The sequence below is a fragment of the Littorina saxatilis genome, linkage group LG7 (genome assembly GCF_037325665.1).
Source record: "Littorina saxatilis isolate snail1 linkage group LG7, US_GU_Lsax_2.0, whole genome shotgun sequence".
Taxonomy (NCBI): domain Eukaryota; kingdom Metazoa; phylum Mollusca; class Gastropoda; order Littorinimorpha; family Littorinidae; genus Littorina; species Littorina saxatilis.
The window spans coordinates 21,563,477-21,589,619 of record NC_090251.1 but is presented as its reverse complement, the minus strand read 5'-3'; the positions used below and the strand labels follow the sequence as shown (position 1 = coordinate 21,589,619).

At 43.8% G+C, this 26,143-nt stretch overlaps 1 protein-coding gene across 2 annotated transcripts in view; it reads right to left on the bottom strand.

Annotated features, from left to right (window-relative positions):
• LOC138970905 (nuclear pore complex protein Nup50-like) overlaps window positions 1–26,143 on the bottom strand; it is a 49,505-nt gene that overhangs the window by 2,815 nt on the left and 20,547 nt on the right. For both annotated transcript variants that reach the window (XM_070343483.1, XM_070343484.1), the window contains exons 3-7: window positions 17,279–17,374; window positions 5,619–6,123; window positions 4,935–5,138; window positions 3,516–3,594; window positions 1,379–1,497 (exon numbers count right to left, since the gene is read on the bottom strand). In XM_070343483.1, the coding sequence (XP_070199584.1) occupies window positions 1,379–1,497; window positions 3,516–3,594; window positions 4,935–5,138; window positions 5,619–6,123; window positions 17,279–17,374 (1,003 nt within the window). The remainder of the gene's footprint in view (window positions 1–1,378; window positions 1,498–3,515; window positions 3,595–4,934; window positions 5,139–5,618; window positions 6,124–17,278; window positions 17,375–26,143) is intronic.

The following is a 26,143-nucleotide window of genomic DNA, read 5'->3' as shown; positions in this document are numbered from 1 at the left end:
CTAATGTACAGAATAAATGGTTCTACACGAATAACACGTTGCCAGCAAAATTTCAAAAGCACTCGGACTATCGTTTACAGTTTCCCATACAAAACTCTGCAATATACACCATTAACCCGGATAAAAAAAAAAATTCAATTTCGCGCTAACAACTTTTTTCTACTGTCTAATAATGGTATACAAATGAATAAACTCGAAAGCGTTTGTAATAGTTATGTTAATGCGATATTCGTGTCCCGTGTACCGATAGTCCGTTTTCACAAGAAAACTCAAATTTTACCAAATTAACCAAAACTGACTTTTCCGTTTATGGTTTTACACTCCTCAGTAGTGAACGTCACTGCTCACACAATTTCAGCTTTCTTGTTTAGTTTAAAAATTCTAGCCTCAATTCCTCTTCTCTGTCACCAGTATCAAATAGTGACTGATCTTCAAAAGCTAAAAATAAGTGTTAAACAAGAAGGGCAAAGCCCATATGACTCACATGCTTTACACATTTTTCCTACCAAAATACATGTGACCTTGACCCAAGGTCAAGGTCATCCAAGGTCATGCAACACAAAGCTGTTAATTCAAGACATAGGAAGTACAATGGTGCTTATTGGCTCTTTCTACCATGAGATATGGTCACTTTTAGTGGTTCACTACCTTATTTTGGTCACATTTCATAAGGGTCAAAGTGACCTTGACCTTGATCATATGTGACCAAATGTGTCTCATGATGAAAGCATAACATGTGCCCCACATAATTTTTAAGTTTGAAACAGTTATCTTCCATAGTTCAGGGTCAAGGTCACTTCAAAATATGTATACAATCCAACTTTGAAGAGCTCCTGTGACCTTGACCTTGAAGCAAGGTAAACCAAACTGGTATCAAAAGATGGGGCTTACTTTGCCCTATATATCATATATAGGTGAGGTATTGAATCTCAAAAACTTCAGAGAAAATGGGGAAAATGTGAAAAATAGCTGTTTTTTAGGCAACATTTATGGCCCCTGCGACCTTGACCTTGAAGCAAGGTCAAGATGCTATGTATGTTTTTTGGGGCCTGGTCATCATACACCATCTTGCCAAATTTGGTACTGATAGACTGAATAGTGTCCAAGAAATATCCAACGTTAAAGTTTTCCGGACGGACGGACGGACGACTCGGGTGAGTACATAGACTCACTTTTGCTTCGCATGTGAGTCAAAAAGGCACAGCCTTGAAAAGTATTATGTAACTTTTGTTTTTCTACTTCTGCATTCATGGTTTAAAACTCCCACATACACTCATGTTTTTTGCACGGGTGGGTTTTTAAGTGTCTGACTGTTTTTACCCCGCCATGTAGGCTGCCACACACTGATTTGGGGGGGGATATGTAACTTGAGGGTTACCTAAGTTTGTGTCCGCTCTGACAATAAGCTGGGTGCGACCGCCGTCTGTGAGCTTGAGGTGAAGGTTGCCCACGCCTCTGTCCGCCCACTGACCGTCTTTCTGGTAAAACAGCTTACACCTGCACACATCCAGTTAGCATGTTACTGCAAAGTCTTTCTGGTAAAACAGCTTACACCTGCACACATCCAGTTAGCATGTTACTGCAAAGTCTTTCTGGTAAAACAGCTTACACCTGCACACATTCAGTTAGCATGTTACTGCAAAGTCTTTCTGGTAAAACAGCTTACACCTGCACACATCCAGTTAGCATGTTACTGCAAAGTCTTTCTGGTAAAACAGCTTACACCTGCACACATCCAGTTAGCATGTTATTGCAAAGTCTTTCTGGTAAAACAGCTTACACCTGCACACATCCAGTTAGCATGTTACTGCAAAGTCTTTCTGGTAAAACAGCTTACACCTGCACACATTCAGTTAGCATGTTACTGCAAAGTCTTTCTGGTAAAACAGCTTACACCTGCACACATCCAGTTAGCATGTTACTGCAAAGTCTTTCTGGTAAAACAGCTTACACCTGCACACATCCAGTTAGCATGTTATTGCAAAGTCTTTCTGGTAAAACAGCTTACACCTGCACACATCCAGTTAGCATGTTATTGCAAAGTCTTTCTGGTAAAACAGCTTACACCTGCACACATCCAGTTAGCATGTTACTGCAACACCCCACCTAACAGTTCCAGAAACATGACAATGATGATGATGTTTGTTTCTAAACTGAAAGTCCACATACATAGATAGTGCACAGGTACATTTTTGTTTCAAACAAATAAAGCAGGAAAATAAAACAAAAGAACCAGAAGACACTATGCCAGCTAATACAAAAGACATTAAACACACACACACACACACAAAATCTCCTTTTGTCAGTTAAAAAACTGACAGCTGTGACACTGACAGTGCCTGCAGAAATCTTCCCATAAGTCTCTTGCTAGAGCTACAGATGGAGAGAAAGCTGAAGGCTTAATCTTACACTAAGCAGGCCATAGTCCATCTCAATGAAAATGTGCACGTGCAAATGTAATAATGTATGGAAAATATGAAATCACTTAATATGGTAAACAAGATGCAGCCAAATGCAAGACTAATTGATCAAAATGTGTTTCTATCAAATGTTTTTCTTGTTTTGAGTGTTGTCAATCACTTTATGTTTTGTCTAATGCCATTATCTCTTCTCAGTTAAACTTTGTCTATCAGACACCTGTAGATTGTAAATGCGCATAGCTGCCTGTCCATCCACGTGAGGCTAATCTTTGACCTCTTTCAAGCCAAGCCGCCTCTCTGAGAGAGACGGGATGCTCTGGACTGCAGGTGGTCAGTTACACAACTTTATGACCATGCAGGTTGAAACCTCCCTGGAGCTTGTTCTTGTGTTGTTGTTTGATGTGCTCAGCTCAAAGCCTCATTAAGAGGGTGTTAAAATGTAGCATTCCTCTCTCAGGTCTGTGACTTGTTTACTTGCCTTGACCAATAAAATGCGATGTTTGTCTTGATCAGTCTTGTTATCTAACTTCTGATTGGTGGCTTTGACTCCACTGTTTTCTTTCTAAACGTTTGAGAGTTTAGTGAGAACTACTTAAAACTGTCCCGAAGAGAATTTGCTACAACTTGAGAGAAGACAGACTTGTTTTATACTCTGTCATATCATACATTAGAGACAGCATAATGTAGACTGCATAGTACTTGTGGTTTTGCCACCTGGCCTTTGGCTGAGTTGACGAGGAAAGGCAGGAACAGGAATTAAAGAGACATGTGAACCATCATGCAATGGTTTTCCAGAGTTGTTATATTCAATGACGCCTTGGTTGGTGCAAGTGAACTCCTGTGACTTGTCTGTCGATCTCTACATGTTTGTGAAGTCCATGACGAATGCAAGTGTTGTTCGTTCAATGCAAAACATGAAAGAGGCACCCACATGATGTTCTCCTTACCTAGGGGTCAACTTCTATTGGGTACATTTCACCAAACATTCAACTATAATATCTTTCAATAATTTTCTCCTCTTTCCACCCCATCAACAACAAAAAGTTGGATGGTGTCGTGTGTGTGTGCGTGTGCGTGTAGGAGTCCAAGACTCACCTTTTTGTATAAACAGCACCGTCCTCCTTGATTTCCCTCACCTCAACTTTGGGTGGCTCGTATTCGTCCTCACCAGCTCCTGCCCAAGAGAAAAGAAAGCAGACCAGTCTAGCAAAGCGCAGTCAGTCTGTGACAATGGCCACTGTGCTGTGTGGAAGAGTGGGCATTGAACTAACCAACAGAGCTTGGTCACTATTAGAAGTGAAGAAGTATTACCTCTACTGCTTAGTACTTTCTACGGTGCTAGTGCTACATGTAGTCATCTTTTATGGGAACAGAAATTAAAAAAACATTCTGCCAAGAATTGCATGGTTTGTGTGAAAATTGTCAAACTATTTCCAATGTAAATATCCCACAGATAGACTGCTTGTTTGTTTGTTTGTTTATTTGTTGCTTAACGTCCAGCCGACTACGCAGAGCCATATCAGGACGAGGAAGGGGGGATGAAGGGGGCCACTTGTCAAGCGATTCCTGTTTACAAATGCACTAACCCATTACTTGTGTCCCAGCAGGCTTTAGTAAAACTAAATTAATACCTACTGGAAGATTACCAGTTTCCAGTATGTTAAAATAGGCTTAACCTATCTACTGCTGGACTTACATCAGAACACTAACAGATTAAACTATACATGAATCGCGAGACAAGCGGCAAGAGAAGAGATTTTTGGAAAAAATACAGGTGAATGAGCAAAGAAGGCAGAAAAAAGAAAAGAATTTATGAAGAAAAAGAGAGCATGACAGGAAAGAGGAACCAAAAATCTACCTAACAGCAAACTAGAAAGCTCCTGCGGTTCCAAAAACAGGAGGGGCCTTTAATTTCATAACCGCAGTGCCCCACTGCGGGAAGATAGACTGCTAATATTCCAAATTTCAGAATACAAAAAACAAGAATGGCCAGTTATTGGGACGTTTAATTTGTCAAAACAAAACATTACAACCACAGTAACTTTGACCCAAACGCCTTTAAAGTGGACAGACAGACAAACACTTATGATACAGATAATGAACTTAGCTTAAAATGAAAAAGTGTTGCATTTCCCAGTCTCTGGAAATGACTTCACTGATATGAATCAATCATTCTGGAAAGATCAGGCTGGTCAAAAGGGTGTCCTTTCATTTCATTTCATCTATTATCCCAATGCTGGGAAATTCGGGTCCCTTCCTCCCAGTGGAAAGCTAGCAGCAATAGGAGTGTGTGTGTGTGTTTAGGTATAATCTGCCACCTGCACTTAGGTCTTTTACGTGCCACTCGGGTGACACGGGGGTGGGACATGGATACCATCTCTGTCTGCACATAAACTTGACCCGTGTCTTCCCTGCCAGGATTCAAAACCCATGACCTTAGGATCGCCGTACCAGTGTTCTACCAACTGAGCTACCCGGCCATGGCAGGTACCTGTGTCCCTCATTTAGACGTACCGGTTGCATTGCTTGATGTTTGTCCAGCGCCGGAGCTGTCAGGTTTAGGAGCTGCTGCAGCAAAGCTGAAAGTGGCAGGAGTGCTGCCGGAACTACTGACACCAAAGACACTGGCGCCTTGGGAGAAATTGGAAGTACCAAAACCATCAGTCTTGGTCAGACCAGTGCCAAAGCTGAAACCACTGCAACCCGACAATCCGCCAGCTGAAACAAGAGTGCAGACCATGTGAATTGTGAGTCAATCACAACACTATCATTGTGCTGTTCCTTGTTGTTAAAAAAATAAAAAAATACATGTAATAATAATAGGTGGAATTTGATCAAAAGCTCAGTGTAGCTCCACCACATTAGTTAAACGTAACATAATAAGTAATAACACTGTGAGTGTGATCACGCTAACTTGGCGAGTAAGCGCAAAAGTCTGTCAAATAAAATGTCAACTTTGGTTTTTAGACTGTGTTCTGAATCCAACGTGAAAATATCCTCACACAAGTTACAGTAAATAAACCTTTTGCCTGCTGATGCTATATGATTTGATCTGTTGTTGGTATTTTGTTCTTCTTTTCTTTCTTTCTTTTTGTTTGTTAGTGTTCAGCGTTTATTTCTGGCATGCTTTCTTTTAAAATAAGTCAGCCTCAAACATGATTTGCTTCCAAGGCTTGTCTAAACAATTTTTGAATGTACCTTTGCTTTCTGATTTTTCTTTGTCACTGTCAACATCACTTTTTGCAGCAGCAGACTGGCCAAAGAAACCCGCCATCGGACCGGTGCCGGCTGATCCAAACAAAGAGGGAGCAGTTTTTTCCTGCCCACCTCCAGACCCTGTTGAAGCATTGGTGGTTTTGCCGGGTGTTCCGCCAGCAACCTTGACGCCATACTTCTTCTCCAAGTCAGCCAAGTGCTTCTCATAATCCTTGAAAGATGGGGTGAGAATACAGTAGGGGTTGTCACCCACATGTTTCTGAATCCATGACAGAATGTTCTCATTCAAAACCTTGAGCTGGCGAAGGTATTCTGGGTTTTCGTCCGAGCTGCCATTGTTCACTTCGGCAGATTGCTGTGATGTGCCGTTTGACTTGGGTTGAAAGTTGAGATTACTGCCAAAGTTCAAGGTCACCCCAGTGGACATGGCTGGTTTCGGGACTGAGCTGTCAGCTGTCTTCAAAGCAAAGCCCGCAAACACGCTCCCCTGATGTAAAAGAAAAGCAAAGATTAATCCAGTGATCTGAAAATGACATGCCTATTAGAACAAAGTCGGGGTGTTGCAGGTAGCTCTGTTTCCTCCTTGGGGATGAAGCTACCAGGGGAAGGGATTGTGTTGGAGGTGCGGGTAGAGGGGTAGCCCTCCCGGTGCTCCCCCTTGGACCTCCCTAGTCTATGACCCTGGGTCTTCGCGAGGTGGCCATTGTGGCGTAATCCCTCCGGACTAGCATAATGTTTCCCTATCCCAAGACCGACCGTGCGTGGTCTATGACCACATCCTCTACGAGGTGACCCTATCAACTAGGCAGCGCAAGCCCCTAGGCGAAACACGGCGGATCTAGAGGAGAGAACCTCGATAAAAAATTTGAGCTGCCATGAAGACGGAGCATGTTGGCTGAGGACAGCGGGCAGACCTTCTGTGCCGACACCCATCTACAGGAGAAAACCAGGCATGCACGCATCAAACCCAACATGGCCATGGCCAGAACAAAGTCAATGCATTGTTAAATGTGGCCAGTAGACAACAGAATACCACTAGGACAAAAATCCTTAAAATAACAGTCTGAAAAAAAAGAACCAAATATATATATATATATATATACCCAGAAGCCTATTATAATAGAAGCAGCTAAGTACTATTAACAGCAGTTGACACGCGATGATACATATGCCCTTTGACCTTTCCTTGGGAATATCCAGTACTAACAAGAAGAGCAAACGCTCGATCGAGTCACTTTCGCAGTTCTGAATATTATATGAGGCATCAGATGGACAGGAAGAAATTGCTATTCACAACACAATGAGTCACGTTCACATAAAATTTGAGCCCGGTCACTTTTATAGTTTCCGAGAAAAGCCCAACGTTAAGTTGTGTGTTGCCGAACAGAAAAGGCTAGTTATCTCCCTTGTTTTTCTGATAACGTTCGTAAAAGGCTACAGATGTAAATACTTTGATGTAAAGAATAATCCTACAAAGTTTCAATCACATCCGATGAACTTTGTCAAAGATATAAAATGTCTAATTTTTCCTTTGACGCTGACCTGTGACCTTGAAAAAGGTCAAAGGTCAACGAAACCATCGTTAAAGTGTAGAGGTCATTGGAGGTCACGACTAAACAAAATATGAGCCCGATCGCTTTGATAGTTTCCGAGAAAAGATATAAAATGTCTAATTTTTCCTTTGACGCTGACCTGTGACCTTGAAAAAGGTCAAAGGTCAACGAAACCATCGTTAAAGTGTAGAGGTCATTGGAGGTCACGACTAAACAAAATATGAGCCCGATCGCTTTGATAGTTTCCGAGAAAAGTCCAACGTTAAGGTGGTGTCTACGGACGGCCGGCCGGACAGCCGGCCGGACGGCCGGCCGGACGGACGGCCGGCCGGACAGACTAACACTGACCGATTACATAGAGTCACTTTTTCTCAAGTGACTCAAAAATAGAATACGGGATTGTGGGAAAGCTGTTCAATGGCACTCATACACTATATTCGATTTTCAATACACGACTCAAAATCTTTAGGATAAATCAAAATGAAAAAAATATAAGTATACAAGTTAAGAAAACAAGAAAAAGTTGAAAACAAGAAAAAGTTGAAAACTGTTTGGAATGAAGCAAATGAATAAAATACAAGAATTATGAGTTCAGAAAAAAATAAAAATAAAATTGCCTTCAAAGCGAATATAAGTAAGGACTAGCCACCGTCAATCGGAGACTCTACCGACTGAGCTATTTTGTTACACTGTAGTCGAGGGAGATTTTAACTTCAAATATTACACTTGAGTTCTTGAGCGTGACGACGACTCAGTGACTCGAGTTTCCGAGTCTCTCCGTTTGTATTTGTGTACTGTTCTCCATATCTCACTGTTCGGGGCTAGTTCAGTAACTGACCCTACGCTCCCGGTCACTTTGTATAAATTTGGACAGCAATATCAAGTAGCGATAATTTTAAGCGAGACCGACATTATTGATACGAAATAAATTGACCAATCGCCGAAAGGATATCCCAAAATCCTCTATTCTCGATGACATATTAAGGAGTTAGTACTGGAGAACGACGATCTATGGACGGTTTATCATCTAAAGGGAAGCAAATGGTTAAAAACGGGCGTCGATAGAGCCAATGAACAATGTTATCTACTTGTAGTATTTCATCCACATGTGATATACCTTATTACCAGCATAATTAATACAGGAACCTAAGGCTCACCATATGAACACAAAATAAAATATACAGATAACAGAAAACAAAATATTAGTGACGTCTGTAATGGTCATTTTCCAACCACTTCTCTCCCCTGTCATTTATTTCAGTTCCTAGAGTTCCTTCCCTTTTTTGCATGTTTCCCCTCCATTTTCTTTTCAAACCTTGTTCGTTCCGTGTTGCGTCTGCTTTTTTTTGCCTTCTGTGTGGTTGTTTTTTCCCTGATGAAGCTTTCATAAGCAAAAATTATTATCGTCTTGTTCTGTTCTTGTATCGGTGAGTACAGAAATCCTCGTTGTTTAGATTTCATTTTAAAATGATTAAAACATAAAGATTATATGGTCGCACACTCACATACTCCCCAGCCATATGTGTGTTCCTTGTGTGTGTGTACGGCGGGAGTGTGCTAAGCAATCATTTATTGCCTTTAGAATCAAGCCCTATTATTACTTAACCCAAACATTTAATTGAACTCTACAACCAACAAGTTTTCCTTTTTCTAAGTTAACCCTTAGACTGATGTCATAGTAAACCCTAAATTAAAACAAAAGGTATCAATCCCTTTCAACCCATTTCAGTTTTGCCCCATGATCATCTTGCCCCGAGTTCGCACCATTTCTTGACCCTGGTTATCGTATTCTTGAATTTCAGTTTCAATGCGTGAGTGTTCGAATCCTGGCTGCACCTGGTGGGTTATGGATTGAGATTTTTCCAATCTTCCAGGTCAACTTATGTGCAGACCTGCTAGTGCCTTATCCACTTCCATGTGTACACGCAAGCACAAAACCATGTAATTGTAAACTAAACGGTCGAATTTGAAGTCTAACTCTCAGGCATGGGAATTGAAAATTGTAAAAAAGGCTAAAAATGTTTAACTGAAGACGCGAAGCGTCAAGTCGACGGCGCAAAGCGGCTAGCCTTACTAGGGGGGTCCGGGGACATGCGCCCCCGAAAATTTTTTTCTCCAAAGAACCCAGATGGTGCAATCTGGTGTCATCTGAGCTCCAAGTTTGCCATTAAATTCTGTTTTTAGAATCAGAGTTTTTACTATTTTAGTACAAATTTTTAGATTTTTTGAAGAAAAAAAAAATATACATGTACTATATGGTTGAAATTTAAAAAAAAATTGATCTGTTGAGACAAACAGGAAAATGTAACTTGTAACACAATCTGGTTTACTTTCAAACATAAAAGTTACAAAGGCTCACCAATAAGAATTGCCTACTTAACCCTTCACTGCCTGTGGTCATGTTTGGTTTGTCATACGCCCATACACGTACATCAGCACTTTCCAGGACATTTGTGAAAACTAAATGGGAGGTAACCACTGTCCAACTTCTTGTAGGGGTTTAAACACAGTTCTTTCCCATTGACCGTTCAGATAAGTTAGTACCACATGGCAAAAACTTTTTTAGAAGTTTTTTCCCGATCTATAAAATTCAAAATGGCGGCCGAAAGTCGGACATCAACTCGTTGACCTGTTTTCAAATGATACAGTGTTCTGGAAGTGCTACAAGAAGTGATTTATGGATTACCACACAGAAGAATACTGTTATGGGCTGTAATGTGAGTACCTGATGTTTGACACCAGTTTTAGCTGTGTTTTCTGCGGTTTTACGTACTGCAGTGTGTGTGTGAAAGTTTGGAAACTGTAATTTTTGACAAAAATGGTCATTATATCGATTTTTACTATAACAATCACAAACAAAGTCCAATGATCATGTTATCACAGAATAGCCACGGGTGTAAGCAAACCACATGCCAAAGATCTAAGAGATATCTCAATAAATGATTGAGCAGTGAACAGATTAGTGAACCTACCGAAGAAAGCGAAATGGAAAATTTCTTAGTAAATTTTCATTTGATTAATATACTTACCCGAATCACATATAGCATTGACATAGTCTGAGATGCTAGGTACTGAAAAAACGCTTACCCGTCTAACAAATTTAAAGGGAAGCAACCCATACCCAAAAAAGGCTTAAATAGCCATGGTAATGAGCAGGTTCCCTGGGAGTTACCTCCCATATGGCTACTTCCTCTCTACCACCATGTGGCAACTCATACGGCTTTAAAGAAACTAAAACCATAAGCGGGGAAGGCGGGAGGGAATTCACTATGTGATTCGGTTAATCGAATGAAAATTTACTAAGACATTTTCCATTAAATTACATATTTACTCCGAATCACATATAGCAGATAACATCAACATGGCGGTGGGCAAGAAATAAAATCAAACTCACCATCACATTCTGGCCAGAAACTGGCCGGCTGCTATGAGCGCAGGTAGCCCGCGAGAGCCATCCGTGCGAAGTGCAGAGACGTCCCGAAGATAGTAGTTTATAAAGATATCTTCAGAACGCCAATACGCAGTCGAAAGCACATCATCTAGACGCTTGGAGCGTAAAACTGCTATAGATGATGCCCATGCCCTTGTTTCATGGGATTGCGCTGAGTCCAGGGGAAAGGCAGGCAACGCCCCTCCCCCCCCCTATTTGTGTGACTCCAAACATAGGCTTGAGAAGACACCCACCTGGCCAACGTAACCTTGGAAATGTCTTTCTCCCGTGCAGTAAGAAGAGAGAGAAATAACAGTTTCTGTGACTTAGACCGTACAGGCTGAGTGCGGGCTAAATACAAGCGGAGAGCCCGAACAGGACACTTCACCAAATCAGGATCGTCCGGAGCCAACGCGTTGGTCAGAGCCTTAACTCGAACCAACGGAGAGGCCTGCCCCGGAGACTGATTTTTGGCCAAAAAGTTGGGACGGAAGTGCAAGGACACAGAGCCGTCCGACTCAAAAGAAACATCACCTGGCAGACCCGACAGGGCGTGGACCTCGCTACCCCGCCGGGCCGTAGCCAACAGAAGCAGAAAGAGAGTCTTTCGAGTCAGATTGTGGAGACTAGCCTCCCTCAAAGGCTCAAATTCTGAGGAACGTAAGAATTCTAAAACCAGAAACAGGTCCCACTTGGGAGTAGGTAATCTGGACCTGGCCTGCATAAGAGCAGCACCTTTAATCACTGCTGCGATCACTCCCCCGACATTAATAGATCGTCCGATCTGCTTGAGTGTCGCGGAAATAGCTGAGCGCCGGACCCTCAAAGAGGAAACGGAAGCGCCCTGAGAAAACAGAAAAGAGAGGTGGTTGGCGACCTGCATAGAGCGAGGCGCAACCGAACTCACCCCCCTAGCAGAACACCAGGTGGCCCAGGACCTCCAGTGTGTGGCGTAAACGGACGCGGTGGATGCCCTATGAGAGCGGCCCACTAGGTCCAGCGTCAAAGAAGACGCTCCAGAGCGCCTCAGTGAGTCCCGAACAACCCCTACACGTGAAGCTTCAGAAGACTGGGCTCCTCGTGTGGAACACCTGTTCGGGGCTGCACGAGTTCCCCTCTCACGAGTGAGAGAGGAATGGGAGGCCCGTGGGAGAGCTGGAGCAGGTCTGGAAACCAGACCTGCGACGGCCAAAGGGGGGCGACCAGAAGAAGAGCCGGCCCCTCCAGCTCCGCCTTTCGAATTACTCGGCTGAGTAATGGGAAAGGCGGGAAGGCGTTCGCCTCCAGACCCGTCCAGGGAATGTCCAAAGCGTTCACCCGCCAAGCCTGAGGATCCGGGAATGGCAAGACGAACACCGGAAGCCTCGTCGAGAACCTTGTGGCAAAAAGGTCCACGAGAGGCTTTTGGACCTGGGCCCAAAGGCGAAGCAGTGCCCCGTGAGTGATGGTCCACTCGGACTGAAGCACCCTGTCGGAGCGACTGAGAGCGTCCGCCAGAGTGTTCAGCCTCCCTGGAAGGTACCTGGCGGAGATCGTGATGTGGTGTAGAGAACACCACTTCAGAATCTCGCAGGCCCTGTCCGAGAGAGACGGGGACCGCGAGCCTCCCCGGTTGTTGAGATAAGCTGCCACAGTCGTGTTGTCTGTAAACAGACGAACATGCTTGGCCAGCAGGGAGGGCAGAAACTTGACCAGAGCAAGAGCCACCGCTTCTAGTCCCAGCAAGTTGATATGCCACTGGCTCTGTTCGGCCGACCACAGACCTGACACAGTGTGTAGGTCCGTGTGTGCTCCCCACCCCCGCAGGGAAGCATCTGTGAAGAGATCCAAGACTGGGGGTGGCAAAGCGATCGGAACTCCTCTGCAGACCCATGCCGTGTCCAACCACGGAAGGGTCGCGGACTGGAACCATCCCTGGAGAGGGACAAGGGCGTTCCAATCCACCCAAGGAGAGTCCACATACGGTTTCAGTGCCGCCTGAAAAGGCCGTTTGTGAACCCTGCCCAGAGGAACCAACAGAGCCATGGACTCCATCTGCCCCAAGATGGAGGCAAGAGACCGGAGGGACGCCTGCAGGAGAGGCAAAGTGGAGCGAATCTGAGCTTGGAGCTTGTCCACCCGCCTCTGGGAGGGTTGGACCGTCCAAGAAACCGTGTCGAAAAGACATCCCCAGGTAGGTGAACGGCTGAGACGGAATCAACTCCGACTTTGATTGGTTGATCGAGAAACCCAACAAGTGGGCCTCTCGAAGAACCGACTGGGTATGCTGCGAGCAGCCTATCTGGGATTGGTTCAGGATGAGCCAATCGTCCAGATACACCCGCAGTCGAATACCCTGCGACCTCACCAGTGCGCAAAACTGTCTCACCACCATGGTAAAAATCCACGGAGCGAGAGACAGCCCGAAAGGAAGTGCGCGGAACTGGTAGACCTGATCGCCCCACCGGAAACGAAGCCATTTCTGGTCGGAAGGATGCATAAGAATGTGGAAATATGCATCCGTCAGGTCGATGGAGGTCGCCCAATCTCCTGGGCGGAGAGAGTCCCTGACCGTGGCAGGCGTCTCCATCTTGAACTTGATCTCCCTCAAAAAAGTGTTGAGGTGAGATAAGTCCAAGACAGGGCGCCACGCCCCTGAAGCTTTGGGAACGGCAAAAAGACGCCCATAAAATCCCAGGGAGCTTTGGTCCAGGACCCTCTCTACCGCACCCTTCTGCACCAGGGAGACAATTTCCGCCTGAAGGACGGATCTTGCTTCCTGTGAGAAGGGGGGTTTGAAGAGCGGCGGATGTCGGGAAAGAGGTACCTTCTCCTCCCCCCATAAGAGACGGAAGCCCGATCTCACAACTCCCACTATCCATTGGTTGTCTACAGAGACCATTCAATGGGGAAGTGCCCGGGAGGGGCCTCCCGCCATCACCAAAGTGGAGGGCGGAAGGGGGGTGAGACCGGGAGCGCTTCATTGGGGGTGAGGCTTGCTGCTAGAGCCGCCACGCCCCCTTCCCGACGCGGTCCGCTTCTTGCCTCCTCGAGAGCTCTGCTGAGCAGGCCTCTTCGGAGCAGACTTGGGCTGAGAGCCGGGCTGAGACTTTCCTTGCTGGGAAGGCTTAGCCTGCTTCATACCCTGTAGAGTCATGTCCAAGAACTGCGAGTCCTTGTTGGACTGAATCTCTGTCTGCAGAGCGACAAGCGCCATTTGGCTGAGCAGAGTACCCTCTACAACCGGAGACACTCCGAGGGTGTCTCGGGTAGCCTGTTCCGCAAACTGCGAGTTGGCAAGAAACAGCTCCCTCCTTGCCAAAACTGCGTGAGCGTAATGCAATGAGGACAGACGAGTCTGTTCCTCATTCACTCTAGCCAAGGCTGTGAGGAGGGAGGAGACATCATCCGCATTCTGCTCATCGCTGAGTGTAAAAGGCACTAGACTGTCGGTCAAAGACCGGGACAGCGCCCTTATCAGCGTCTCCGAAATGGAGGCCAGCTCCAAAAGCTGACGACCAACCTCCTCTAGGGAGAGGAGTGTACTCTCTCTCACCGGCAAAACCGAATCACTCTTGACGGGTTTGGCCAGGAGAGATTGCAGATCCGGCGTCACCGGCAAGGTGGAGCGCGGGAGAGCAAAGGATGCGATGAGGTTCCGGCCATGACTCGGAAAAGCGAGCTTCCGTTGAGAAGATGGAACAAAGGAAGTCATCTGAGCCATAGTCGCAAGCCAGGGCTGAGCCTGCTCCGGGACTGGCCCGAAAGGAACCAGAAGCGGAACCGGCTCAGTAGGAATACCACCTGTCCGCCGAGTTGGCCTAGCCAGAACCTGGGACAGATGGTACGCCACTGAGGGAGACTCCGCAAACCGGAAAGAGGGATTCTCATCCATATCCGGCAGGAAGTCCGACATAGCGGAAGGTGCCACAGAAGTGGGAGTCACCGAAGCCGCTGTGCCCTCAGGGAAATAGCGAGACGTCACCTCAGCTGCGGTATCGAGAATGACCTTAAGCTTACATGACAATCCCGCCCGGGACTCCTCACTGACCACTGATTGGACATCAGATGGGTCACATGAAGGGCCACGACCGTAGTCGTCAATCACACTGGCAGCAGGGTACACAGAATGACCGGAAACCGGAAACCCGTAACCATGGAATTCTTCCCGGCTTGACCCTTGACTGAAAGGCACAGGGTAAGCCGGAAATCCATCCGAGACTGCCGGATGTGGGTGGGCGGAAGTCAAGACCCCAACCGAGGGAAGAGACGACCGTCCTGGCTGAAGCGCCGGAAGTGCAAAAGCCTCACCTGTTGCTCCCTCTCCGGCCTCCAACAGGAAGTGCTCGGCTGAGGGACAGCGTGTCCGGCCGAAGCCGGAAATGCAGACACCGAAACCCCGAGGGCGGAAACGATGAATGCGAGAACTGCGGCCGGAAGCCGTGAAGCCCGGAGGCCAGTTCTCGGTCCATCCCCTCACTGCAGCACTGAGGGCGAACAAGAGAGGGCGGACACCGACGCTGGCCGACAAAGTCACCATAAGGAGTATTGTCGCCAGTAAAATGCAGGAAGTGACCCCGCGCCAATGAACTGTTTCCCGGAAGGGAATGTCCAGACGCCTCACGAGGGCTGAAGGACCAGTCCGACTTACTTGCAACATCTCCGGCGGAGGCGGAAGCAGCCGAGGCAGGAACATGCAAAGCGGAAACCGAAGTGACCACAACGGAAGCGAGGGAACGCACATCCCCCACCGAAGTCGGAAGTGTAGCACTACCGGAAGCTGACGAGCGCTGCATCTCCGTCTGAACCAAGGTACGAATCTGTGGAAGAAGAGATTTCAACAAGGAGGAAACAAGAGCCCCCTGCTCCGGCGCCAACAAAGAAGACGGCGGAGCAACAATAGCGGGACTAGAACAAACAACAGTGCTAGAACCAGGCGGTGAAATGGGCACCGTCAAAATGGTGTTGCGTGCTTCGTCCGAAACAACCACAACAGGCTTAGAGCTAGAAAAAGACTTGGGCTTAACTCTGCCCTTCAAGTCTGATTTACCTTTACGTTTATCCGGGTCAGCCATGCTGCCGGTCAACAACAAGTAAACAAGCAATAAAATTTCACTAGAGATGTTACTGAAAACGAAAATCCCAACGGACCGCAAATCAGTAACTACAGAAACAGAAACTAACCAAACTTGCAACAAAACAGTGAACAAGCACAGGTTAAACGCCACAAAATGCAAGCCAGCAAAGCTAGCTGTAACAAAATGGCGAAAACGCAACAAAGTTATTGAAACAACATGTCCAAAGGACAAACTATCAGCAACAACAAGCGAAAATGTTCATAAACAACAATGAAAACAGAACGAGCTCACCAAAAGGAGCCCGCACGGGAGAATAGACAGGTTACGTGGCCGGCAGGTGACAAACTCCACCCAAGACAGCCACAGAAGCACACAAAATTTTCATACACCCTCTCTCCAGGACGCTGAAAGTCGTATGAGTTGCCACATGGTGGTAGAGAGGAAGTAGCCATATGGGAGGTAACTCCCAGGGAACCTGCTCATTACCATGGCTATTTAAGCCTTTTTTGGGTATGGGTTGCTTCCCTTTAAATTTGTTAGACGGGTAAGCGTTTTTTCAGTACCTAGCATCTCAGACTATGTCAATATTATGTGATTCGGATTAAGAATATGTAATTTAATTTGCCTTGGCGCACACCAAAATGCTGCTATACTGTGGCAGTGAAGGGGTTAAGTTACTTTCCCATGATCTCTTACAATGAGTTTAAAAAAAAAGTATAAAAAAAAAGAAAATAAGGCTCAACACATAGATTTTTCTTCGATTTGTGGGTTAGCGGTTTGGGTACCAGCCCAGCTCCAACCCTTGCTTAAATTTGGTAAATATAGTTCGAAGATTACGAATACGATCAACACAGTGACATTCGAATGGAGAAAAACTGAAACAGATGCGCAAAGTTCAGATCTAGAGCGGTGTTCTTCGCTTGACTTGAGCCAAAATCTGTTCTTCTTCTGCCATATAAAATCGAAGGAAAATCAAACAATTCAGGAGCACTGTGCCTTACTTGAGCAGAAAAAAACCCACCTGGCAAACGTTGATTGTCCTTCAGAGAAGAGCACGTTTCAATGTGCTTCTTCCTGCGGAGATGGTGTCAGTAACAGTTAGTAGGTGTTGCAGACGATGCACCATGCTGAACCACGGACACCAATTTTTCTAAATCGGGTGCCGACGCGCTGTTTGTCTCTATTCACTTCCACAACAGCCGACACCCACTCCCATTTGTTCGCGCATCCAGTGTCATCGAATCTTTGACCACGTTTTACAACATGCGCGATCGACATTTTCACTGGTACACTGTGTTCAATGCTGTCGCGTGCCCGCGAATCCTATAGCGTGCCCGCGAATCAACAGCGAGCTGTTTAACTCAAAGTTCAAGTAACTGAGGCGGGCGCCGGCGGTAGCAGTGCGTGAACAAAGTTTTCGCGGGCTTTTGCGCTAAGGCAAAAGTAACCGGTGCTTTTTTTGTGTGCCTCCCCCCTGTATTTTTTCGGTGGACACTTATGCTTTTCCGGCGGAACAAACAAAAATTTCGGCGGACAATTCCCATGCCTGAACTCTAAGCAAGCAATTCGGAAGCACCCTTTCTTACAACATATTTCACTTACACCGGAGCCGCCACCTGCTGTGTGAACTGTCCTCTTTGCTTTCCTTATGGTTCGAGCCCGCAGTACATCCTGGTCAGCCAACTGGAATGTCCCAGCCTGAAAAAAATTGTAAGTGTAACGTCACTCAGAATTTAATTTCAATCTTTTTTATTTTAACCCACTTAAACTTCTAAGCGTAAACGCCACAAACAAAACAGTCAAATTCATCTGTGATATCGGTTCTGCATGATATGAATCAGATCAGCTTAAAAGTCTATGCTTGAATAGTTTCTTTATTCTTTATTAAGAGTGGCTCGGCAGCGTCAAATACAGAGCCCCCAGGCTCAATGACCAGCAGTCACGACTAGCTCTTGAGATACAATATACATACATTGTAATTTTTGTGTGTCTGAAATGACCTGATCCAGCGAACTGTATAGATCTCTCGCTTAAGAAGTTAATCTTTTTTAATATAAAATTCACCTCCACAAGGCTATTTGTGAAAAAAGAAATTTACTTAAAAACATGTCTTTATCAACAACTGGTTGGTTCTCAATCTCAATCTCATCAAAACAAGAAGAGCAAACGCTCGATCGAGTCACTTTCGCAGTTCTGAATATTATATGAGGCATCAGATGGACAGGAAGAAATTGCTATTCACAACACAATGAGTCACGTTCACATAAAATTTGAGCCCGGTCACTTTTATAGTTTCCGAGAAAAGCCCAACGTTAAGTTGTGTGTTGCCGAACAGAAAAGGCTAGTTATCTCCCTTGTTTTTCTGATAACGTTCGTAAAAGGCTACAGATGTAAATACTTTGATGTAAAGAATAATCCTACAAAGTTTCAATCACATCCGATGAACTTTGTCAAAGATATAAAATGTCTAATTTTTCCTTTGACGCTGACCTGTGACCTTGAAAAAGGTCAAAGGTCAACGAAACCATCGTTAAAGTGTAGAGGTCATTGGAGGTCACGACTAAACAAAATATGAGCCCGATCGCTTTGATAGTTTCCGAGAAAAGTCCAACGTTAAGGTGGTGTCTACGGACGGCCGGCCGGACAGACTAACACTGACCGATTACATAGTCACTTTTTCTCAAGTGACTCAACAAAAGAACCTCTCTTTCGAGAGCTAGTTGTGATCGAGTGCCGGTGGTTTTGGAGGGTACATGACATAAGCTCGAACGACAAATGCTCGAACGACAAAAGCTCGAATGGACATAAGCTCGATGCGACAAAAGCTCGACGCGACATAAGCTCGAACAACAGAAGCTCAAACGACAGAAGCTCGATGCGACAAATACACGACACGACAAAATCTCGACGCGACAAAAGATCGAACGTGTCTGTGCGTGTCCTTCTCTGTGTTATTAAGCCTCTCTGTTTTGTTTCTTTTTTTTAAATCTGTCTGAGAGAGAGAGGGAGGGAGAGAGAGAGGGAGAGAGAGAGAGAGAGAGAGAGAGAGAGAGAGAGAGAGAGAGAGAGAGAGAGAGAGAGAGAGAGAGAATTGAATTGAACTTTATTTAACAAGGATTAAGATTTAAGGCTACGCCTTTTCTTACAATCTGTCCTTGGGACGCATAGACACACAATTATATAATTAAAAAATTAACAAGAAGAGCAAACGCTCGATCGAGTCACTTTCGCAGTTCTGAATATTATATGAGGCATCAGATGGACAGGAAGAAATTGCTATTCACAACACAATGAGTCACGTTCACATAAAATTTGAGCCCGGTCACTTTTATAGTTTCCGAGAAAAGCCCAACGTTAAGTTGTGTGTTGCCGAACAGAAAAGGCTAGTTATCTCCCTTGTTTTTCTGATAACGTTCGTAAAAGGCTACAGATGTAAATACTTTGATGTAAAGAATAATCCTACAAAGTTTCAATCACATCCGATGAACTTTGTCAAAGATATAAAATGTCTAATTTTTCCTTTGTCGCTGACCTGTGACCTTGAAAAAGGTCAAAGGTCAACGAAACCATCGTTAAAGTGTAGAGGTCATTGGAGGTCACGACTAAACAAAATATGAGCCCGATCGCTTTGATAGTTTCCGAGAAAAGTCCAACGTTAAGGTGGTGTCTACGGACGGCCGGCCGGACAGACTAACACTGACCGATTACATAGAGTCACTTTTTCTCAAGTGACTCAAAAAGTTAAAAAGTTTACCAACAAAAGGAGGTCAGAAAACTTCAGCAAGTGATGATAAAGATGACCATGATGATGATGAAGCATGAAGAGCATACATATGTGGTTATTCATAAAATAAAATGCATACTATGCAAGTAATTATAAGTACAAGCTGGTAGCAATCGAACATGTAGCAATAGTACAACAAAAATATGTTCAGAATATACAATGCACAGCATATCTTTGGCGTAATACTAAGTGTGGTAAATCAAAACGCGTTAAACTACTCAGACATAAAGTGTTTTTTGACACATTTTTAAAAACTTTTTAATGACTTTAAGTGCTTAAAGGATGATGGAAGTGAATTCCAAACTGATGTACCCGAAAAAGCAAGACTGGTCTTATAAAGGTCAATCCATTTATTTATTTATTTATTTATTTGTTGCTTGTTTGTTTGTTTATTTGTTGCTTAACGTCCAGCCGACTACGCAGAGCCATATCAGGACGAGGAAGGGGGGCCGGGATGAAGGGGGCCACTTGTCAAGCGATTCGTGTTTACAAATGCACTAACCCATTACTTGTGTCCCAGCAGGCTTTAGTAAAACTAAATTAATACCTACTGGAAGATTACCAGTTTCCAGTATGTTAAAATAGGCTTAACCTATCTACTGCTGGACTTACATCAGAACACTAACAGATTAAACTATACATGAATCGCGAGACAAGCAGCAAGAGAAGAGATTTTTGGAAAAAATACAGGTGAATGAGCAAGAAGGCAGAAAAAAGAAAAGAATTCATGAAGAAAAAGAGAGCATGACAGGAAAGAGGAACCAAAAATCTACCTAACAGCAAACTAGAAAGCTCCTGCGGTTCCAAAAACAGGAGGGGCCTTTAATTTCATAACCGCAGTGCCCCACTGCGGGAAGGTCAATCCATGGAATCGGTGGGATCAAATTGACCGACTCATATCTGTCGGTAGCTTTATTAAATAATGTCATTAACTCTTACCAGTTCGGAGGTTTTATGGCATATTTTACAGTGCTGTTGGTGCCTACTTGCCGAGTGGCTATCTGGGGTCATATTCTAAATGAAATATAGAAAGTTATATATCAAATGAAAGGAAAATGAATAAGCTTTTCATATTTGCAAAGAGAATTGTGCTATCTTTAAAGGTAAAAAATGTTTTGGGGGTGACAACATGATTTTTGTTGAAATTTGTACGTCCATTTTTTGGAACCCGTGACAAACACAAAGTAGACATTTTTTGTGTGTTCAGTTTATTTTAGATATGCTGCTAACTAGTCTGTTTTGGCATTCATTTTACATAACATAGCAAAGTTTTATTGAGTTTTGCTGATAAACAAAAAAGTTATTGTCACCTGAATACCCCCACCCAAATTTCAAAGTTGGACGTTTCATCAATTCATGACATACGCATGCCTAAGGCACAAAAAAAAAATAGTCTGTTTACGGTATCCCGACCGACCCTATTTTTTCCCGCGACCCTAGACTGTTTTTTGGTATTTGGGAGAAAAAAACAAAACAAAAAAACAAAAAACATTCGGGCAAAATAACTTAAAAATATGGATTTTTGAAGGGGGAAAAAAAAAAAAAAAAAAATCTTTATTTGGCAAAATAACTTAAAAATGTTTTTTGGGGGAAAACAAAAACAAAAAACAAAAAAAGTCCCGACCTACCGACCCTATTTTATTGGCCTATGTTACCGTTAACAGACTTTTCCCCGAGTACGCTAGTACAAGGGCTCAGCAGACTTTAATTGTGTGTCTGTCTGTCTGTCTGTCTGTCTTTCTCCACTTAACAGCTTATTGCTGGGAAACTACTGGGCGCAGTTCGTTCAAAAGTTGATACACTAACTTGATAATAGGCCCGATTTTTTTGTTTGTTTGTTTGTTTGTTGCTTAACGTCCAGCCGACTACGCAGAGCCATATCAGGACGAGGAAGGGGGGGATGAAGGGGGCCACTTGTCAAGCGATTCCTGTTTACAAATGCACTAACCCATTTCTTGTGTCCCAGCAGGCTTTAGTAAAACTAAATTAATACCTACTGGAAGATTACCAGTTTCCAGTATGTTAAAATAGGCTTAACCTATCTACTGCTGGACTTACATCAGAACACTAACAGATTAAACTATACATGAATCGCGAGACAAGCGGCAAGAGAAGAGATTTTTGGAAAAAATACAGGTGAATGAGCAAGAAGGCAGAAAAAAGATAAGAATTCATGAAGAAAAAGAGAGCATGACAGGAAAGAGGAACCAAAAATCTACCTAACAGCAAACTAGAAAGCTCCTGCGGTTCCAAAAACAGGAGGGGCTTTTAATTTCATAACCGCAGTGCCCCACTGCGGGAAATAGGCCCGATTGATCGTATTAAAACTTCATAATGTTACCTGGGACCTAAATGCGAAATAAACCACAAAAAACCGACTTGGCGGTGGGAGGAATTCGCGGAGCCACAGCCAGCCAGGCAGTCTGATAGAACAGCTGAACTCGTCACACATTGACGAGAAATATAGCGTCATAAAAAGATTACGTCACGGTCAAAAGTCTTTGACGTCTTTTTCTCTCGCGCGGTGTGTGTGTGTGTTCATTTTGTGCACATGTGTTAGTGTTACTGTTTGTGTGTGTGTGTGTGTGTGTGTGTGTGTGTGTGTGTTTTTGTGTGTGTGTGTGTGTGTGCGCGTGCATGAGTCTGTACTCGTTTGTGTGTGTGTGTGTGTGTGTGTGTGTGTGTGTGTGTGTGTGTGTGAGTGTGAGTGTGTAAGAAAGAGAGAGAGAGAGAGAGAGAGGGAGTGAGGGAGAGAGAGAGTGTGTGTGTGAATGTGTGTGTGCATTTTCACTGTGATCAAATAAAAGAGAAAGGCCAGTCACCACGCACATCCTCGGCTCGCATGCAATGTATTTATATAGCAAAGGGAATGCCTGTAATTCACACAGATCAATCACTTGGTCTTAAACGTGCACAAGACAAAAACGTTCATACTGGGGGAGCAAGCCAGTCTAAAGAGTACTCGGGTCCAGCGCGAGCGTTTTTTATTTATTTTTTTGCCTAATAATGCATTCCTATAACTAACTTATAACAAAAACCCAGCTTGTTTTTGTCTTAAAGTGTGTCTAACATATGAGTTTATCCACTGTCCGACCCATCCAATGTAAAATAACACTTTTTTTTCTCTCGATAATTAGATAATTGGTCAGTGGAAAACTACAGGGGGGGCAAGCTTACGATGGGTAAGGGAGCGAACTGGTAAGAGTTAATGATGTAATGTAAATCGGCACTTTACCGTAATACAATTTATGCATGAAAATGGCTTTGTTTAACTTGAGATGCTTTTCCAGTGGAAGAAAGTTAAGCATTTTTAATTTCATATCTGTTGGGGCATTATCCTTTACGATGAGTTTAGCCGAGCTACGATAGAGAGTCTAACTTTTTCAAGTGGACATCACTGCTGCCATCCCAGAGCGTCGAAACATAATTGATGTGAGGCATTACATGAGCATGGTGGAACTGAGAGAGAGAGAGAGAGAGAGAGAGAGAGAGAGAGAGAGAGAGAGAGAGAGAGAGAGAGAGAGAGAGAGAGAGAGTGAGAGAAGAACAAAGAGAGAAGAACGAAGAGAGAGAAAAGAAGGGTGACGATCCTGTCGGGGTTTAGATTTGTCATTGTTATTGTTATAATTGGAAATGTTTATGTGCTGTGAATAATATCTAGTAAATCTGCAGACGGGTCACCTGCAGACACAACCGTGTGTGTGTTTGTATAATTATGTGTGTGTGTGTGTAATCCAGCAGCGTATTTACAACAACAAACAAGAAATTAACCCAAAACAACAACGCGCGGGGTTCGACACTAGGGGGGGGGCAGAACGCCCCAGAGTTTTGTGTTCCGCCCCAAACATTGCCAAAGCTTGGGGCCCACTCTGCCCCAGGATAAATTCCAACAATGACAAACTGAAAATTCTAATGCCAGAGCCAATCACTAAAAATCGCCATTCTGATAAGCATTGCTCCACTGCTATTGCCAGTTGTCTCTCTGACCGGACGCTACACCCCTACGCGAATCTATCAAAACAAAAAATACAGAGTTATCTCCCATATGTTTTTCGCGAGCACTGATCTAAATTTGAGATCAGTGTTCGCGAGACGAAAATGATTGCAGATTGGCCGACTTCGACAGTGATCTCCGTTCTGTTCTTCACAGTTATGATAAAGACATCGTTCTAAGGTCAAAACAAGTCGAAATTTTGGGACTGCTGCCGGAAGGAAACCGTAATATATGGTTTCATCACTGTCAACTGGTTACAGAAAAAATCGTCTGCTCCAGTGAGCGCCGAAACCAAACGGTTGATTATCACATGACACTTTTGCCATATTTAGAGTTATTTGCACAGTAAATACAGCCGCGAAAAATAGCTCACTTGAAACTGTCACATATCAATTCCTTTGTAATTTAAAAACAAGTCGCGTAAGGCGAAAATACAACATTTAGTCAAGTAGCTGTCGAACTCACAGAATGAAACTGAACGCAATGCAACGCAGCAAGACCGTATACTCGTAGTCCACCGCTCACGGCATAGGCAGTGAAATTGACAAGAAGAGCGGGGTAGTAGTTGCGCTGGGAAGGATAGCACGCTTTTCTGTACCTCTCTTCGTGTTAACTTTCTGAGCGTGTTTTTAATCCAAACATATCATATCTATATGTTTTTGGAATCAGGAACCGACAAGGAATAAGATGAAAGTGTTTTTAAATTGATTTGGAAAATTTAATTTTGATAATAATTTTTATATATTTAATTTTCAGAGCTTGTTTTTAATCCGAATATAACATATTTATATGTTTTTGGAATCAGCAAATGATGGAGAATAAGATAAACGTAAATTTGGATCGTTTTATAAAACTATTTTTTTTTTTACAATTTTCAGATTTTTAATGACCAAAGTCATTAATTAATTAATTTTTAAGCCACCACGCTGAAATGCAATACCGAAGTCCGGGCTTCGTCGAACATTACCCGACCAAAATTTCAACCAGTTTGGTTGAAAAATGAGGGCGTGACAGTGCCGCCTCAACTTTCACGAAAAGCCGGATATGACGTCATCAGACATTTATCAAAAAAATGAAAAAAAACGTCTGAGGATATCATACCCAGGAACTCTCATGTCAAATTTCATAAAGATCGGTCCAGTAGTTTAGTCTGAATCACTCTACACACACACACAGACAGACAGACAGACACACACACGCACATACACCACGACCCTCGTCTCGATTACCCCTCTAAGTTAAAACATTTAGTCAAAACTTGACTAAATGTAATTACAAAACACCATGAAAAATCATTATCGACGATCGCGAATCTGCTCATATCAATAATACATTACAACAAGAAGGGCAAAGCCCATACGACTCACATGCTTGACCTTGACCTTTACATGACCTTGACCTTCAGCTAAACCTAGCAATGACATCATACACTAAGAACTGCTTTACACATTTTTCCTACCAAAATACATGTGACCTTGACCAACCCAAGGTCAAGGTCATCCAAGGTCATGCAACACAAAGCTGTTAATTCAAGACATAGGAAGTACAATGGTGCTTATTGGCTCTTTCTACCATGAGATATGGTCACTTTTAGTGGTTCACTACCTTATTTTGGTCACATTTCAGAAGGGTCAAAGTGACCTTGACCTTGATCATATGTGACCAAATGTATCTCATGATGAAAGCATAACATGTGCCCCACATAATTTTTAAGTTTGAAACAGTTATCTTCCATAGTTCAGGGTCAAGGTCACTTCAAAATATGTATACAATCCAACTTTGAAGAGCTCCTGTGACCTTGACGCAAGGTAAACCAAACTGGTATCAAAATATGGGGCTTACTTTGCCCTATATATCATATATAGGTGAGGTATTAAATCTCAAAAACTTCAGAGAAAATGGGAAAAATGTGAAAAATAGCTGTTTTTTAGATAACATTTATGGCCCCTGCGACCTTGACCTTGAAGCAAGGTCAAGATGCTATGTATGTTTTTTGGGGCCTTATCATACACCATCTTGCCAAATTTGGTACTGATAGACTGAATAGTGTCCAAGAAATATCCAACGTTAAAGTTTTCCGGACGGACGGACGGACGACTCGGGTGAGTACATAGACTCACTTTTGCTTCGCATGTGAGTCAAAAAGCTCTAAATATGTAAACAAATCGGTTTCCTTGCCAGACAAGGAAACTCAAGGCATCCTGTCAGGGAGAGAATGAGCCAAACTCATTTTGACCCGAGTTCAGGATGTAAAAATCGCCAGTCAAAGTCGTCACTGAAATTTCCGTCACGATCAATGCCGCAGTCAAGAAGAAAAAAAACTTGAAATCGTCGAAGGACAATGCCGCAAGGGAAATAACTCCCAGATTGCGCTCTTTAGCGTGAGAGATAAGTATCGCCTTCAAATGCCAAACGCAAAATGTGGCGACACATCCCTGGTGTAAGAAGACATGGAAATGAAGATGAAGAACAGGGTGGAGAGAAACGAAAAAAGGAGACCGATGCAGCTAAAAGCGCGAAGAGCTGTCGTAATTTCAATGTCAAATGGTTGAAAGAATTTTTTGTATAGTATAGGTTACAACATGAGTGGTTTTTTATATGGCTTGTATTTCAGTCAAGACCCAGTGGATGAATATCATAGGGAGAGGGCTCGTGGATCCCGATGATATTCCCGCTGGGTCTTGACTGA